The 19,293-nt window shown below is 38.7% G+C and overlaps 1 protein-coding gene and 1 long non-coding RNA gene across 4 annotated transcripts in view; one reads left to right on the forward strand and one right to left on the reverse strand.

Annotated features, from left to right (window-relative positions):
- The window catches only part of exoc3 (exocyst complex component 3), a 33,028-nt gene extending 20,570 nt beyond the window's left edge, over nucleotides 1-12,458 (reverse strand). For 2 of the 3 annotated variants that reach the window (XM_026314270.1, XM_026314268.1), the window contains exons 1-6: nucleotides 12,325-12,458; nucleotides 10,983-11,169; nucleotides 10,043-10,262; nucleotides 4,307-4,479; nucleotides 3,745-3,957; nucleotides 2,914-3,092 (exon numbers count right to left, since the gene is read on the reverse strand). In XM_026314270.1, the coding sequence (XP_026170055.1) occupies nucleotides 2,914-3,092; nucleotides 3,745-3,957; nucleotides 4,307-4,479; nucleotides 10,043-10,262; nucleotides 10,983-11,126 (929 nt within the window). In that variant the 5' untranslated portion in view covers nucleotides 11,127-11,169; nucleotides 12,325-12,458. Of the gene's footprint in view, nucleotides 1-2,913; nucleotides 3,093-3,744; nucleotides 3,958-4,306; nucleotides 4,480-10,042; nucleotides 10,263-10,982; nucleotides 11,170-12,324 lie in introns of those variants that run through there. The other variant, XM_026314269.1, reaches the window with a different exon arrangement.
- Nucleotides 12,459-16,684: 4,226 nt separating this feature from the next.
- Nucleotides 16,685-18,676, forward strand: LOC113133774 (uncharacterized). Its single transcript, XR_003296014.2, has 2 exons — nucleotides 16,685-17,096; nucleotides 17,989-18,676. It is a non-coding gene; the product is annotated as an uncharacterized LOC113133774 (long non-coding RNA).
- Nucleotides 18,677-19,293: the final 617 nt, after the last annotated feature.

Here is a 19,293-nt window from a genome sequence, read left to right on the forward strand (position 1 = left end):
TATAACTAAAGTTATATAATATAATGAGGTCCTTAAACATGACTTAGTTTGAAAATACAGGGAGCAAGAAAAAAAGGGATTTCTGTGATTGTCTGTTAATGCAAATCTATAATCTATAACTCCTACCAGACAGAAGCAAGGAAGGTTGGCCTGCTGAACTATGAACACTGCAGTTAACAGTGGAAAATGATATAGGTTATATATCTTGCTGTGCAGTTCAGTCAAAATGAACACATGAGCTCATTACAGAGATGAGGCTATTTTACTACTGTATGTGCCACATTATGTTTATTCTGATCACTGACCGATTTCTTACATCAAGGAAGCACTGCTTTCAGAAGCCTATGTTCTCCCAATGAAACTTTTGTTTTAAAATCACCACTAGAGCTTTTTTTTTGACATTTCATCAGCATTAACAAAATGTCATTCATTGTTTAATATGCATGGCTAGGGATTTACATTGTCTTTGTGTACTTTGATTTTCTCTCCTCTGCGACTTTTTTTTTATGTAATGAGATATGAGTCTATAAGAACTGAACAAAGATGAGGACATTGAAAGTAATTCATTTTTCAATTCAAGTCTGATTTTATAGTTTAAATTTTCTTTTTCTGTTTCATTTTTCTATTTTTCAGTTTCGTTTTTTTTCAGTTGGAAATGGTAACTGACTAATAATAATAGCAGCCAAAGGAAGCAGTAGGTAGGTGTGGATTCTTCAGTTGCAGCTCCTGGATGGAGGTGACAATCTGTGATTTGTCTGTGGCATATGTTGATTTCTTTCCTCTGTAGCCTGTTTTACTGGTTACAGCACTTTCACAAGCCATGTAAAACTTTTCCTTAATTTATGTTTTGTGTATATGGCCTTTTATATTTGAACAGTGTACTGTAACAATTCTGATGTGGACTAGATATGCAATTGAAAATCATATCATTTCATTTTGAAATCATTCTACTGACTACAGCATTTTGTTGCTGTAGACTATTCTCTGTAAGTACCAGTAAACACCCAGTATAACCAGTAAAATAAAGTTATTCTCCTTGCCAAAAAGTAATTACAGCTAATATGTTGGTATTAAATTAAAAAAATTAATTAGTTTGAGCCCCCACATTTGACCAGCTTTTTCCCCTTAATAAAGGAAATCATCATTTATAAACTGCATTTTTTATTTACTCTGTTTGTCTTTGTTTAATGATCTATACCGGCTTGGCCATCGCCCAGGTCAAGAAGGTCCATGTCAGGTCCTGGGGAATTAGGGCAATCTGATGGAGAAGTGGGCTACTGGAACACAACATTCATGGAGAAGGGCTAAGAATAGAGAACTTTTGGAATGCTACTACATGAGTAACTCCAGGGAGAGGGGTTATATGAAGAGGATGTTGAACCTAAGGGAAGAGCAGCTGACCTAAGATTGAAGATCATGAGTAAGCTGGGCACCTGGAATCTTTGCAGCCGGTTAACAAGACTAAGTGATGTACTCTGAAAATCTACTAGAAGATGTGAATGCAGCATTACAGACAAATGCCACTGTGACCATCACTGAGACCAACAGGCTGATATACACCACTATTAAGGAGCAGTATCCTTCATGGAGAAAGAGGTTGGAGGTAAAAATAAGGGCAACAAAGAGAGAAGTTAGCCAACAAGAAGAACTGCAGAGAGATGGGATGAAGAAACAGCTGGGTAAGAAGTACAACAAGCTGTCCATACCTGTGGCCCTAGAGACTGCCAATCAACGACTCACAACCCTGGTTACATGCCTGAAGACGTACACCAGAGAAATAGAAGCAAGGAGAATAAATAAGGTGCTCTCCACCAAACCATCCAAAGTGTGGCAGGGTAGTAACATGCGAGCAGACCCACCAAGGCTAGAACAATAATGGAAAAACCTGGGAGAAGGAGGCATCACGTAACACCAATGCTCAGTGGCTAGTGGACCTGAGACCAGACCACAGCAATCTCCCTGAACAGGACCCAGTAAGCATTGCCATGACAGATGAAGAAAGGATCTCAAGTATGAAGAACTGGATAGCACTGTGGTCTGACATGATCCACACCTACTGACTAAAGAAGTTAATTGCATTCCATGAGTGCCTAGTAGCTCAAATGAACCAGCTGCTAATGGATGGGACCCATGATGAATGGCTACCTGAAGGCAGGATGTTCCTGATTCTGAAGGACCCCCAAAACAGAGCAGTCCCATCCAACTACTGTCCGATAACCTCTCTCTCCTGTCAGGCATCATACCTAAGATGTGCAAGCACATGCCTCAATACATGAGTGGGGCCCAGAAAGGAATGGTTAAGAACACAAGAGGAGATCAACTTGTGGTAGATAAAGCAGTCACTTGAGACTGTAAGGCCAGACAGATCTGTGCACTGCCTGGATTGACTAAAAGAAAGCCTACGACTCAATGCCTCACACATGGATCCTGGAATGCTTGGAGATATACAACATCAACAGGGCCCTAAGAACCTTCACCTTCACCTGAACCCCCTCAGCCAGGTCATCACTAAGACTGGCTACGAATACCGACTACGAAACGGAGCAACCATCAGCCAATTCCTGTACATGGACGACATCAAGCTGTACACCATGACTGAGTGAGACACTGTCTCACTGATTCACACCACCAGGATCTACAGCAAAGACATCAGAATGTTGGCTCCATCCAGAAGCTGCAACCAAAGAATGGACACCTACCTATTGCTTCCTTTGGCCACTATTATGATTATTCAGGTACCATTTCCTCAAAAATGTTTTACAAAAGTGCAATACAGTTTCAATTGCTCCATCTGAAAGTGAAAGGAATGCGCTTGGGGCAGGTATAAAAACACACATTCCACATTCATGTTAGGGATCTGCTCTGTGCTGACAGAAAAACAAAGTAATTAATTTTGCATTTTGTAACTGTTACCTGTTGAAAGTGTTATAGTGTGGGGGAAAGCACTGCACCATTAGATTCTTGACAACAATGAGGTCATCCAGAACATATTTCCTGGTTATTTCAAGAAGACGTACAAGCCACATTTTATCAGCCTCTCTCGTCACTGCCTGGGTGCCTTCAATGCGGGTGCTGACCGTACCCTCGAGCACCTGCAAGAGAAAAAAATCAAAGACATCAGGAAATGCTGATGATTTTAGGAGCCAGGCCTGTACACCTGAGCAGATAACTACAAAACAAACAAAAAAAACTAAAACTTCAACACCATATCTATTCCACAGAAAATCTATTAATAATGAATGCCATAATTTTACATCCTTACAACATTGAGTGTTCATAGCAAAATACAAGACTTGACTGACATGTAAATTTTAGTGATGTTTTTGTGTGCGTCTAGATGCCAGACATCCAGGCAGAAGGAGGAGCTTAAGTGGGTTAGAGGGGCAATTAGAAGGTGAACCAGATCAAAAAAAGTTAGAAGTCAAGGAAAAAGAGCTGAATGGACACAAGGACAGAAATGAATGAGGTGAATGTAGAAAGAAAAGATCAAAAGTATAAGTTAGATGAGGGTCAAATAAAGGGAGGAAGAAATTAAGAGTTATAATTAAATACAGGAGAATTTAGGGCAATGAAAAAACAAGGGTTCTAAATCTAGGGGACATACAAGTATATGAGACAAGCTAGAGTAACTTTGAAAGAACAACAAACAAAAACATTACCAACTTTATTTTCATTATATTCCTAACCTTAACTGTCTAAATCTTCATAACCTTGAGGATTTAAAGAGTAATACAATTTTCTTACCTCAAACATCTTGTCCTTCCACCGTTTGGGTCTCCCAGGTGGAATGAAAGCAGTCTGCTTCTTACGATCAACCATACGCCGATCAATCTTCTCCTCACGTTCAATTATACGAACCACTGACACCAGCATGGTAGGATCACGACGAACTGTTACCATGGACCTCTGCAATACCATCCATAACTGTTTAGCCAGCTCATCTGACAACCCCTGAACCTGGAAATGAACAGAAAGACATTTAAAAAATTACTGCTTCCATCTTTGAATTATGTTATTACATAATAATGTCTTAGAACATAGCTATACTGTTTGTCAGACAGAGGAACTATCTGGTTTAAGACCAAATCATCTCAAAAATACATGATATCTTATTTAAATAGATGATTTAAACTACATGAAAAATCAACTGTACTGGTATGAGATCAATTTCCTTTCTTGGAAAAAAAAGTGTAGGTATCTGTAAAGGATCGGGTATCGGGAGTGAGAAAAAGTCAGTCAGTGATGCTTAGATGTTTTATAGTTATGTTACAACACTAATACTTCACATGAAATGACTTGAACTCACATCTTCAAAGTAGATGGAGATGAGGCTCATGTCACTGGTGTTCTTGCTATCCATACGGTATTGCTCATACATGAGGTCATCACGTGAACATTCAAGCTCCATCAGCTTCCTATGGGCCTGCAGCAGCTCTCCCTGCTCTATCAGCTGCTGTGTCTCTGCTACAATTTCTGGTACTATACACACAACAAAGTGACAAAGACACACAGAGTACCAAGTGTAAAAAGAAAGCAGGAGAGAATTTCATCCATGAGTAGGCAGGGGCCTCATTTATGAACGTTGCATATGAACAAAATGGGCCCTGAAAGGGGCATACATTATTTCCCATGCAGTCTGTCATCTATAAAAACCAAACGTGACGAGTGAATGTGCACACCTGTACACAAGACCTGACTCAAGCTGGATATATTCCCCTTCTGGAGACAAGGGGAATTTGATGGTACAGATGGTGAGGTGGAGAAATGAAATCAGACTGTAGAAAATTGAATGTGCAAGGAGCAATTGTGTGAATTGATGCCTCACACAAAATTACTTTTACTTAATAGCATATGTTTGATGCACATTGTCATGAAGAATAAATCCAGCAGTGTTATTTGTGCTTGCAGTGAGTAATGTTTATTTCAACACCTTCTTGTAAAATCCAATTCAAATATTAAATCAAAATTGGTTCTCTCTTCACAGACATATAATTAAAAAACCTGAATCTCAGCAAAAACTTGCCTCAAAGACATGAGAAATATATGTATAGAAAGTTTGAAATGTCTACTTTTAAATGAAACAATTCAAGATGAAAACAATCTCTTTTTATCTAATCCCTATGAAAGTAAGGAGTGGTACGGTTTCTCCTGTCTTATGTCATTATAGCTAACGTGATTCCGCCTCGCACTGAGCGTACTGTTCATATGGAAATAATCTGAGGTGAGCCAGGTAATTATGTACACACTCCCGAGAAATGGCACAAAACATCAAGCTTCATTACACTTTTCTGCGCGTTTGGATGATGGCACGCTACGCGGATGAAGAAGCACTTCGGATGGTTCCGGACAGTGACAAAGAGTTTAGTTTCTCATCAGAGGAAAAACGCGACTCAGATGATGAACGTTAGCATTTGAGTCCCAGCAGAGGATATAATCCCTGACGAGTAATTCCCTCTCAGCCACATTCCTGACTGAAACGCTCATTATGCCGCTCATTATGCGGGTCTTTGTCTTCTCAGGTGAATCACATGATTATTCATGATCAGGCATGCCTTCTTGCATATGTCTTTTCTAAACAAAAAGTGTCTTAGAAAATTTAAATCAGTGTTTTCTGTGAATAAGCGAACAAGATGATTTTCACATAATTTTGAAGCAAACACTCTGGGCTACAAGATCCAGTTCTCAAAAGTCTTGTGGACCAAAGTATGTGTTTTATGGCCTTATTTGAGTGACTTAAAAATGTCAGGGCATGTCAAAACTTGTCTGGGGCCCCAAAACACCCTTATACCCCAGAGGGTTAATAACGAAAGATCGCTGGTTCCACAGGCAAAGCTTCTCAGGCAATACTCTGGTCTCAATAAAGACGGTTGTTTTTTTCTTAACCCTGCACTTGGGTCCTGCCATCTTATTTCCTCACAACCCCCTTGGATGTTTTACTCTTTTAAAGATTTTTAAAAGGTTTGGCTTTTTGACAAAAAAAACTAATGTCAAAGTGAAAACAGGTTTCTCAAACTTATGTCAATTAAATAAAATTTGTAATATGAAATAAGTGATTGCAATACTGTGAGGGGTGTACTCACTTCTGTGAGATACTGTATATACCGTCATGGCATAGGAACACATGTGGTAACTATTTTTTAAATTTATTATTTGATCCTGACAAAATCAGTTGTATGCAGAGAAACAGTGTGCCTCCGGCAACTTTAATAGGCTGTGCGCAGTCTTTTAGACTGTAATCACTTTCTGGCATTAACTTTTCAGCACATAAGCAGCATGAAGAAACGTGTGCACGCTTATTACACTTTGGTCTTGTTGGTAAAAGAGAAGAAAAAGTGGTCCAATGTCAATGTACACTACATCTTACTAAAGTTCTGCCATTCATACAATAATAGCAGCAGTAACATGTTGGCTCTGCGTCTTTTGATTACTGATCCCGCTGCTGTGGCCACCAAATCATGTTGGTTTCCACCTCCCCATTCCATACAACCGTCTCTATCTCAGTGTGTGAGAAGTTAGGTTTCTTTGTTCTTCACCTGTCACTGTGATTCACAGTGATGAAATTGCAGGCCAGACTCATTAACATGCAGATTAGCCTTCACGAGGTGCTTTGCATTGACTATTGGACTATTGATTAAAAATGGGAAAGTATAGGACAAAACTTGAGGCTGATTCACACGCACACAATTCTAGGTAGTCTATGATTTACACAAAAATGAACAATTTAAAGATAGGCTAAAGGTTGAATCATGGCAACTGGACTTCTAGTTTTTTGGTTGAAACGTTTCACCACTCATCCAAGTGGCTTCATTAGTCTAAGAGAAAGCTGGTATGGGCTCTCCAATTTATCTTTCAGGTTGGATTCACTACACGCCTAGACCCATAGGCTCATTAGGTGAGCTATGTAAATCAGGTGAGAGTCATTAGACCCATCCTCCTAAGTTAGTTTCACTTCACACCTAACCTGAATAGGCTCGTAAGTTAAACAAAAGAAGTGAGCTCAGGTGATGGTCAATATGATCTAATGGTAGACTCATGTGACCCCTCAGATTCACCAAGAGTGTGTCCTCCATGGAAAATATTGGATGTCCATCCATCCATTCATTATCTATACCTGCTTATTCCTTAACCAGGGTCACAGGAATAGATATTGGATGTGTTCCTTAATTTTCTAGGAACAGATGAAAGGGCAGCCTGGTAGATTGAAGATAAGTTATGTCTGAACCCTTCACCTTCACCTTGACAACTGAGAATCTCCACAGACATTTCAATCAGGATTTAGAGCACACCATAGTACAGAAACAGCACTGTTAAAAGTCACCAACAATCTTCTCTTAGCCTCAGATAATGGACTCATCTCTGTACTTGTCCTGCTAGACCTTAGTGCTGCATTTGACACTATTGACCACAACATCTTATTACAGAGACTGGAGCATGTGATTGGAATCAAAGGAAAAGCGTTAAAATGATTCCAGTCTTATTTAGTGGACAGACTCCAATTTGTTCACGTTCATGATGAACATTCCACGCGCACAAAAGTTAGTTATGGAGTACCAAAAGGTTCTGTGCTAGGACCGATTCTGTTCACCTTATACATGCTTCCTTCCATGCAATGTTATTTAAAAGCACTCTATTAATTACCACTGCTATGCAGATGAGACTCAGCTGCATCTATCTGTGAAACCTGATAACACAAATCAGGTAGCCAGACTACAGACATGCCTAAAGGACATAAAGGCCTGGATGACCAGTAACTTTCTACTTTTAAATTCAGAGAAAACAGAAGTTGGATTTGGGCCTAAAAACCTCAGAAACAGCTTTTCTAACAATATAGCTACTTTAGATGGTATAGCCTTGACCTCCAGCACTACTGTGAGGCCAGTACCTAAAACCTTGGAGGTATTTTTGACCAGGATATGTGCTTTAATTCACACAAAACAAATCTCTAGAACTGCCTTCTTTCACTTGTGCAATATTGCCAAAATTAGGAATATCCTGTCTCAAAATGATGCAGAAAAACGAGTCCAGGCACAATATAGCTACTTCAGATAGCATAGCCAATCCCTTCATGATCAGGCTCCTTCATACCTTAAAGACCTCATAGTACCATATTATCACTCTAAGAGTGCAGGTCTACTTGTGGTTCCCAGAGTTTCCAAAACTAAGAATGGGCGGCAGAGCCTTTAGCTATCAAGCTCCTCCTGTGGAACCAGCTCCTCCTGGGTTCAGGAGGCAGACACTCTTTGTACTCTCTGTACTTTTAAGGCTAGACTTAAAACCTTCCTCTTTGACAAAGTTAAAGGGAGTTTTTCTTCTCCATTGTCGCCAAGTGCTTCCTCATACGGGATTTGTTTGGTTTTTGGTTTTTTTGTAAAGTGCCTTGAGATGACTGTATTGTGATTTGGCGCTATACAAGTAAAACTGAATTGAATTCAATTGAAGTTGAATTGGGCAGCACGGTGGATGAGTGGTTAGCACCGTTGCCTCACAGCAAGAAGGTCCCGGTTTCGCAATCCAGCCTTTCTGTGTGGAATTTGCATGTTCTCCCTGTGTTTACGTGGGTTTTCTCCGGGTACTCCGGTTTCCTCCCACAGTCCAAAAACATGGCCCTGCAATGGACTGGTGACCTGTCCAGAGTGTACCCCTGCCTTTCACCCAAAAGAGAGCTGGGATAGGCTCCAGCAGATCCTATGGCCCTGGTTAAGGAATAAGTGGGTATAGATAATGGATGGATGAAATTGAATTTGAAGTTTGAATAATTTTTGGCACATGCCATTTTTGGTATATAGACACATGTACATGTGTACACTTCTATGTACATGTACATGTTTAGTAAGGTTTGTATGTACAGTTTTATAAATGAGACCCCAGACCTTTTTCACCATATGATAGGTTTGAGTCAAAGATTGTGGATATTTTGATTTCCAACCTGTCTGAAGTTTGAGATGTTTCTATAGTAATATTACACTGACACAGACAGTTGCCGACATCTTTTATGTACACTACGAGTCAAAAGTTATAGAACAACTCAATCTTAATCTGAAAGTAAAGCATAGAAAAATTAACATTTGGACATAAAAAAAGAAATCATGGAATTATTTTGATTAAGAAAATTTTGTCTAAATTTTTTACTTATATTTTGCAAAAATTGGCCAACTGTATCTGGTTACTTTGCTCAAAATTTAAGTGAAGATGCAAAACATGTCTGCCTTTTTATTATCATAATGACAACTGCAATCACTAAATATAATGTCTGACCACTTTCCTTATAAACAGTTTTCTGCATCATTTATAGCTTTTAAATTTAAAAGTACAACTGTATAACAGACAGACACACTTGTGGCATTCTCTCTGCAACGGATATTAAATATTGTTTGAAAAGTTCTTCCCAAAACTGTTGCAGACATTCCCACAAATGTGTTGCATTTGTAGGTTGCTTTGCTTTCACCTTTCTGTCCAGTCCATCCCAAAGCAGCTTGATGGGGTTCAAGTCTGGAGACTTTGGGGCTGCCAGACCTCTACCTGTCAAGAGTGTCCACCAGCTTCCAAATGCCTTTTGATGTTGTAGGAAACTGTCCTTACAGAGAGCTTAGCTTGCTTTGCAATTACTCTAAAGGCCTACACTTTTAAGGGTTATGATGAGCTGTCTGAGCTGTCCTTTGTTAATTGCCTTTTTCTTTCCATTCAGAGAGCAATACTGTCCAAATATTGTGTAGGAGGGTCTAGTAACATATTCTCTTCCAGCACTGACTTTATACAGAGAGTAATTAGCCAAAATAGTTTACTTCCATTCCCGCAGAACACTTCCATGTTGTTACCCCATTTCTTCTTCCCTTAAAAAGGCCTTTTGTATAACGCTGAAATGTATATTATTTTTCAGTTTTTAGCAGCCTAAATATTTTTTTCACCTCTGGCAGTTTACCACTTACCTTTGTACCATTCCAGGTTATTCACTGAACTTGAACTACCTAAATATCATTAAAAACTGGAAAAATGGGGGTGTTCTAAAACCTTTATCCGGTAGTGCAGGTTTAACTAAACTTACCAGAGAATATGTTTTTAAGGTTTTCCACAGCAGATGCCAGCTGACTGTGTTGAACTACAGCATCCTTGACATCTTTCAGGCTCTCTATGGTGTTGATGCTCTGCCTCCAGTCTTTACTCACGTCAGCTAAGGAGTTCTGAATGTCTTTGACATCCAGCAGAGCACTGTGCAGCTGGGTGAGTCCAGTGCGAACCCCATCCAGCTGGGACTGGATGGCTGCCTGAAGGACAATAGGGCCCGTCAACAGACAGATATTGCTGTTGAGGTTTGCATTTTTATTAATAATATTCTTCTGTGTCAATTAAAACATTAGGATGATACATGTTTTAATTAACTATGTATCACATTACTAAGTAAAATATCTTACTGCACCTGAAATCATTATTAGTTACAGGAGGGCTAATTACATACAAACAATCTCTACTATAATAATAAACTGCTTACAAATGGTAAAAAGAAAACACCAGCTTAGCTGACATGCTATCTGGAAAACAGAACTACTGTTCATCAGATCGGGAGACTATTACAGTGTGACATATGTCTGTTGTCACAAAATTGTGAATACTCAAAACATGATGGAGGTGTAATGCAGAAGCCTCCAAAATTCAATCAAGACTTAAAAAGAAAAAAAAAAACTGGGATTGAGAGGGTCACAATGGTGATCCTGATGAGATGAAACTAACATAGACAAAAAATAGGAGACCATATGAAACAATTCTAGAAAGAGAATTTTGAATTTTAGAAAATGAACAAAGCTAAAAATGAATCAACAATAATTATAATTTAAAACAATTAGCTCTGGGTTTTAGAACACTTTGACACTTCATGTGAACTTTTGAGTTTTCATATTTGATATTTTACTAACAAAGTGGATGTTGATAGACCTATGTGTAATGTAAATGAGTAGTGAACTATGTTGCACGGTCTGTTAACACATCACCTTTAGCCTAGCTTCGACAGAGGCCTTTTTTCGGGACTCTCTTCTTCTGTACTGCTCAACTTTGTCCAGCTGGTCTGATCTCTGCAGCATTCCTGCCACACGTTGCACTGCAGTGGCAACCGCCTCCCGACTTGTCTCCTCCATAGTGTTTCTCAACAGTATTTACCTTCACATAAACACTATTTAGCTGAAAGAGGAAAAATACACACTGTCACAAGTCTCATACAAATCAAAACTTGCTATTTTTCATCTTCAGACATTATCTATGTCAATAATGCATTGAAATATTCGTGAACCCACATTTTTTATACCACACATAAAAATCACAGTTTGGTGTCATTGGTGATGACAACATTTCTTTCTGTTCCAGATTTGCTCTGGCGTAAACCTGGAACAGCTATTGGTGATAGTAGAGAGGGATTTGGCAGTCTTTAAGAAATGGTGTAAAAGGAATAAACTTTCACTGGAAATTGCAAAATAAGCTCACATAGTAGATTTATTGTAAATGATATTGCAGTTGAAAGAGTGCTTGAAATCAAAATTATGGGAGCTTTTATTCATTATAAATTGAGTTGGAAAGCTCAATTAATATAAACTACATCAAGTTAAAAATCTCAAAGTCAATTGCAGTATTGTATAAAGTAAAGAGATGTGTATGTATAACTTATATTGTTTTGGACCAAAAAAACAGCTCTGAAAAAGAAAGAGATTAGACCCCTTTGTGCAGAAAATATACTTGTACATAGTGATCGACTGTCAGATGATCTTGCATTGTAGATTGACTGTAACTTACAAGTCATTCTTTCAAGACATACTTTCATAAATTACAAGAGGAAAAAAACAATAGGTCTGTCGAAAAATGTATTAAAGCAATACTGAGACTAAAGGGGACGTCCAATTCCAGTACAAAATGTGACTGGAGCGACAGCTGTGATGCAACATTTCTTAAACCTTCTTAGCACTGTGAGTCTGTCAGACACTGTTAATGCTGTTAATGCAATTAGTCTGTTAATGCTAATTGGCTTCCATGCAGCATCAATGTAGCACCGAGTAATGTTAGTGTAACGTAGAGTGACGATGTAATAACAGCTAGCGAGCTAGCGGCTAGTTAACGTAGTGTAATTTTTATTTGGACAACTGCTGAACATCAGCCAGAAACAGTATTCCCTATGACATACAAAGTGTCACACAAAAATATAAGCTAACCTGTTAAATAAACTCAACGATTCTAGCTCAAAAAATTTAAGAGCCTAAGCTAAGCTAACAACGGACTGGACAAAGCTAACACAATCTTAACACCTCTAAAACTTTCTTTTTACACAAATCAAAGAAAAACTTTTACCTCATGCATTTATGAAATAAACACCAGGAACATCAAATCCATATCTACAAACAGCCTATAAAGTATATGTTTGTGTCGGATCCCTGTTGTTGTGGTGCAACTTCCTCCTTTTAACTCCGCCCATCGTGAACCCCTTCTTCTTCATGTACTGATTTTTTCATGGCGATTAACCAGTGTAGGTTCAATACCACCAACCTCTGCTTTGGAGGATGGGAGTTTGGCCTTTCCCAAAATTGTTTTGGAAAGGAGCAAAACTATTAAGACGTTTCATAATGTTTTGAATATTCTTAACATTACTTTATATCTTTTAGTTAGTCAAAATAAAATTAATAGGTTCATTAAGTGCTCCATGGCTTTCAAAATGATGTCAAATGTTTAAAGGACACAAATTTACCTTTATTGGTCATGTAATTTCTCTTTGACACTTATATAACACACTAAGCTAATAATAAAGTCCAATAATCCTTTAGAAAATTAAATAAATTTATGTCAAGCATCGCTTCCAACAGTGTCTATTCACAGGTTTGTCAATGTGTTCACATTACAAGTATAACCCTTACTCGCAAAGTATTATCAGTGAAATGTATCTAAATTAAAAGTGACTATTTATGCAGTACAATAGCCGTCTTATTTGACTGAATGGGGAAGTCTACCCAAACTTTAGACTGGAGGTGTATATACTATAGCAGACATGGAACTAATTATACTTTTTGTCATTCTAGTGTCAACTGTCAGTCTATTCATGTCTTAGTTCTTATTTTTACTTCAGTCTTTATGTGCTACCTGTTTAATTCTTTGGTGCCTTTGGGTTCTAACATATGCAAATGCAATTTTTTATTAACTACTTTACAAACTGTTGAATAGTTTTATCTATAACAATATCCATCCATCCAACCATCTATCCATCCATTATCTATACCCGCTTATTCCTAATTATGGTCCTAATCAGGACTGTTTTGTGTGAATCCTCAACATGCAGTTCAGTCACATTTATAATTAATTCTGCTGGACATTTTATTATGAAATGACATAGTTCCATTTGTTGGTATTTAAATTCAATGCAAAAATTAAAACCAGACTGGCAGACACAGAGAAACTGTGAGAGAACAACTCACCAGGAAATGTCATACCAGCCATTCTGTGCCTGGACATGTGCCAGTTTTGTAAAACGTTGAATTACTTTGCTAGGAATGTCATGCACGATGACACATAGAGACAAACAATGACTCAGCAGTACAGTCCAATGAAAACATAAATTTGTAATAATGGGGCAGAGTAAATAATTTTGGATACAACCCCAATACGTAACATACGTTACAAAAAGTGAGATTTTCATTTAGATTTGGAAAATATGTATTGAATGTGCATGTATATTAATAAATATAAGACACATTGCACTACTCCCTGTTTAGTAGGTCCTGGACTTCCACTATCCACACCAGCTGAAGGAGGGATTGGAGGGCTTCAGTCTGGACCTGCCAGACCAACCAGAAACTCTGGATCAGATACTGGTGGACTGTCGAGACACACTCAAGTATGGTATCAGCACAGGTGAGCTAAGCTAATCAACATATATAAAACAACAAAAAGTTTAACTGTGTAGTACCATATCATCAAAATTCATATTTCTGTTGTATTTAAGTATTTTAATGTGGAGACAATGCATCACACTTAAATTATATAACAGTTATAACTGTGTGGGATTCAATATTAACAATATGTAAGGAAAGACAAGCTAACAAGTCCTTACACCTTAATGATCATATTGGTCATTTGTTCATATCTTCTGATAAAACCCATGAGCACTTTCTGAATTTTCATGTTTTCCTCCTTTTCCTTCACCATTTGGTCATTTGTTAAAAATTTCAGGTCATAAAAAGCTGTTTCCACAAATAAACTATGGGACTGTATTTTAGTGGAGTCATACACAGCAGTATGCTTATCTTAAACAGCATTGACCAAATCAAGCAACATTACATACAACTTGAAAACTCTGATTACACTGCCAACAGCAATATAATACAGTGGTCTGCTTCCATCATTTTTGTGTAAAGGTAAGAAAACAGCATGTTACCACATTTTAACATTTCAACACTGTCAGAATACAGACCATGATGTCTAACTCAAATTAAAGAGTTGGATACCACTATATGATGAAGGAATGACCTAAGTCAACACTGAGACCTGTGTAATTTTCTACATAAAAACAGCATGCAATGATTTGCACACATATTTTATTAACAACAGAACATAGAAAACATATCAAATGTTTTAACTGAGAAAATGTACCATTTCAAGAAAAAAATAAGGTAATTTTATACTTGATGGCAGCAACACATCTCACAAAAGTTGGGACAGGCCCATGTTTACCATGGATAGTACAGTTGCTTCACAGCAAGAGGGCTCCTGGTTTTAAACCTGGCAGGGCCCTTTCTGTGAGGAGTTTCCATGTTCTCACTGTGCTTGTGTGGGTTTTCTCCCATTTCCTCTCACATTTCAAAAACATCTATATCAGGTTGATTGGAGATTCTAAATTTCCCATAGGAGTGTGAGCACGTATGGTTGTTTGTCTATATGTGGCCCTGTGATGGACAGGCAATCTCGCCAGGGTGTACCTCTGCCTTTCACCAGAAGCGAGCTGGGATATGCTCTAGCAGATCCCTGTGACCCTAAATAGGAATAAGTGGGTATAGATAATGGATGGATGTTGTCCCATCAGTCTGATATAGGCTTCTAACTGCTAAACAGTCTGGGGTCTTCGTTTTCATATTTTTCGTTTTAAGATGCACCAAATATTTTCAATTGATAAAAGGTTATAGATGCAGTATAAAGCCCTGCTAATATGCAATGCTATTGTTGAAATAGTCATCTGGACATCAGGACGTTGACTGCTAGGCCCAGTCAAACTGAGCATTTTATAGTTCAGGTGGTATGAAGAAAGGCTTCCTGGGATGAGAGCAGTTTCAACCATCTGTCAAATCCATCCATCCATCCATTCATTATCTATACCCGCTTATTCCTTAACCAGGGTCACGGGGATCTGCTGGAGCCTATCCCAGCTCTCTTTTGGGTGGAAGGCAGGGGTACAGATGGACAGGTCACCAGTCCATCACAGATCTGTCAAATCATTGAACCCTAGTCAGCGGTCAACCATTTGTTAAGATAAGTCACAAAATAAGGTTAAACAGTGATTCACCATTTGTCTGACAGAATGGGGTTAAACAGGGTCAAACAGTTGTCAGGCACAGTTGGTGAGAAGCTATCTGCATCTATGTCATCATAAATTACAAAATGAACACGTATAGGAAAATAGGTGTAGGATTATATGTAAACAATTGAAACAGAATGAAAAGAATAAAGCATTTCCCTAACAAAGAATTTTAATTGTTAGTAGTGTTGAAAAGTCAGACCTTGTGACCTTCACCCAAGTTCATTAATGGAGAGATAAAAGAGGACGGAGTGTAAGTTAGGAATCGGCACACCGGTTTATTATAAAAGTACAGAGACGTCTCCGGAGATCCACTCACACATGCAGGCAGAGAGATCTAAACAATAGATGGAAACTATACAATGTTTAAACTGTTGGGCAGCGCCCCACCAAAAGGAATTTATGATATTACCTTATATGGAGTTGTTAGTGCCAACTGTCTTCTATGTGTTCTGGGTGGGGGTCGCTTGAGCAAACTAAGGCCAGTTACTTCCTTTATCTTATATGAAGCCCCCATAGGTGCGTCTGCATTCCACAGTAGTCAAAGTGGCATGTAGTTTGATCATTTGCTCTAGTAAAATAAAACTAGCAACTGTAATTACTTAACAAGCGGAGATAATTTGGAAAATTTAGTGCGGCAGTAAATGAGTCACTAGCTGATTCAGAAAACAGAGAAAGGCGAGTGTAGCATAGTTTAATGCAGTTTCGCTCAGACCGGCTGTCAATACTCCACGATACTGGGTGTTTTGGAGGCGAGCTTCGGGTCAGCGAACCTAAAGTGCCTCTTCGTCTGGATCGGGGGGTGTTAGATGCTCTGGTGGGCTTGGTTGGCAACATGTGAAGACGTCTCTGACTGGTCTCCATACTGAATTGTTAATATTTGTTTAAACAAACGCATTCTCTCATGATTTTACATAACTAAAAGAATAGGGACTGTTTTAAGGCAAGTTTGATTAAATAATCGTCCTATTTCGAGGTTTATTGAATATGCCCGGTTCGCGCAGCAAACCAGGTAAGATCGCAGAGAACGAGATGGTGGAAGCAGCGGAAAGCAGAATGGAAAATAATGAAGAGGTCATTCTTCGCAAGATAAGAGTGCTTAAAATGGAGTTACTCTTGAAAATAAACGAAAATGCTGCGGTCCAACGCTGCTCAAAGTTTACTGGAAAAAGTCGAGGGACCGGGTCCGTGCATGAAGTGCAATTCATTATTCATATGTAAAATAGACTTTGGGTAATGCCTTTTTTACGCTGTTGTTTCTTGGAGTAACTTGGTATCACGCAAACGGTTGTCACGTGTTCTCAATATCCAAGTCCTACCTTAGACAATGAAATAAGGATAAAGGAAGTCAGGGGGCGGGGCCAGTCACTAGGACTTTCACAGTAGGAACCCTGATAATTTTATGACAACAGTCTCGCTAACTCCTGGACACTTCCACCAGCAGCTGGTCTCGGGACACACACGGTGACTTTTAATGAACCAGAACCCAAACATTTTAAATCCGCGGGCGGACACGGACAGTGTGAGTCTACACGGTGCTGACACACACCGAGCCCGTGCTAAGGTACGTTAGCCATTTAGCTGTTAGCTTCATCCTGCCTGTTTAGCTGCTCATCAGTGGTGGAAAAAATACTCGGGACTCTTAAAGTAATAATATCACAGTGTAGAAATACTCTGTTACAAGTTAAAGTCCTTCATTAAAATGTTACTTGAGGAAAAGTACAAATGCTTATGTTTTGAAGCTGTTACTTTTTGTACTTAAGTGCAGAACTTGAGTAAATGTACTTTGTTACTTTCCACCACTGCGGCTCATTATAATCAGGTCTTATCCTGGTTTCAACAAGTGCATTACATGACCTGAAGTCCTGGTGAGGTACAGCTCCCGCCAGAGGGTGTTTGATAAGAGGGCTCTTCAAAATCCACATACAGCAACATAGAGGTTGCATAGACAGAGAGGAAGAGCACCTGAAGAGGAGACAGCCTGTTGTCAAGCACTACACTGAGGCCACATACATTCATGCCACATAAGTGTACTGTTAAATGTAGTGTAATTTTAATGTACTGCAGGACAAACGATTGTTCCCACAGCTGGAACATCTGGTAAATTAATTTTTAGGCCTATTCTATCCTATCAGCCCTAAAATTGAAAATGGAATATAGTCCAGTATGGTATTAAAATCTCCCACTAAGAATAACATGATTATGTCACTAAATATGGTAACATTTGAGATAATTGGTCTGAAGTCATTGGACTAATGTATACAACCAGCATACAGGTCATCAGTGGTTCAATGAAATAGAGCTCTAAAGACTCAGTTGTTGCAAAATTATAAGTAGTTGAATTAACATTTATCATACAATACAATGTTGTACACTTCCATGAGTCCATAAGTGTAATGGAACAAGGAAACTAGATTTTCTCACATTTACAGTGCTATATCTTTATTTCATTACAGGTACAATGACAGAGCCAATGTTGGCTCAGTGCTGCCGATCATTGATTGGATGTCGTCAGTGTGTAAACATGATGCTGCAGGCAGGAGACTCATGTGCAAAGTGCAGAGGGCACCTGTCTCCTGAACGAGTTATTCAAGTGGCAGGACTTTCAGAGGTCCTGCAGTTGGTGAATAACCTACAAACTGCTGATTAAAACCCTGGTTCTATAAGTCATATGGGGATTTGTTACACAAGACATAACTGCCGTTCTTTTAAAATGTGTTGGTTTTACCACTTGTTGGATGTGCTAGTGCTACTGCATGGGTTATTTGTGAGTTAAACTCAGGTGTTAAACTGTTACTGCAGATTTGCACACTACATTGACATGTCCCTGCTTTTTCATTTTTTATATCTACATTGTTCAGTAGAAAGTATATTAAAAAAATGGTTGAAGCATACAACGTGCACAAGCCTCCCTTCACATTTTGGGTTGAAATAATTTTATAAATGTTATCACCGTTGTGCTCTGCGACCTGACACTTGAAGGTAATGGCACTAGTTTGGAATTTCAAAAGCAGTTCAGTTTCTCCCATTGTTCTTGTTGTAAGAAGGGCTCATAAAAACCATATACTGTAACTGACTGTAGATGAGAATTAAGTTTCATAGGTTTTTGCGTTATGACAGAATAGAATAAACACTTCACTCTTTGCTCTGTTTTTATTATTGGCTCACTAATTTCTGAGAAACAGGACTGGTATACAGACTCACTGCACTTACCAACAGAATGGGTAGCCTAAAGCTTTTCAAAGTTCTGTACACAAGCACATTTTGGTGCAGTGGATTAATCAACTGACACTGTAAACCAAACGAAAGAAACCTGACTGGGTGTGCAACTTTACTGACTCTCAAAGTGCGGACATGACTGGAGTATGGGTTCATATACAGTAGGAATGTTTTGCTATTGCAGTCCAAGTTTTGTGCAGAACAGTGTTGCACCAGCATCTGGATGTTGGCAGTCATGGGTTAGCAACAACAGAAGAAACTTTATAGTGTGATAAGTGAATGTGTCCTTGAAGAAAATAGTGACCTGCAAACTGGAACTGATGTGTTTTTAGTGGACTACTTCATCCTTGTACAAACACCAACTTTACATTTAACAGTACACTTATGTGGCCAGGTGGGTACACAGGTGACGGTGTGGATGCTGCCTCAGTGTAGTGCTTGCTAACAGGCTGTCTCCTCTTCAGGTGCTCTTCCTCTCTGTCTATGCATCCTCTATGTTGCTGTATGTGGATTTTGAAGAGCCCTCTTATCAAACACCCTCT

Source organism: Mastacembelus armatus, chromosome 17 (assembly GCF_900324485.2).
Source record: "Mastacembelus armatus chromosome 17, fMasArm1.2, whole genome shotgun sequence".
NCBI lineage: Eukaryota > Metazoa > Chordata > Actinopteri > Synbranchiformes > Mastacembelidae > Mastacembelus > Mastacembelus armatus.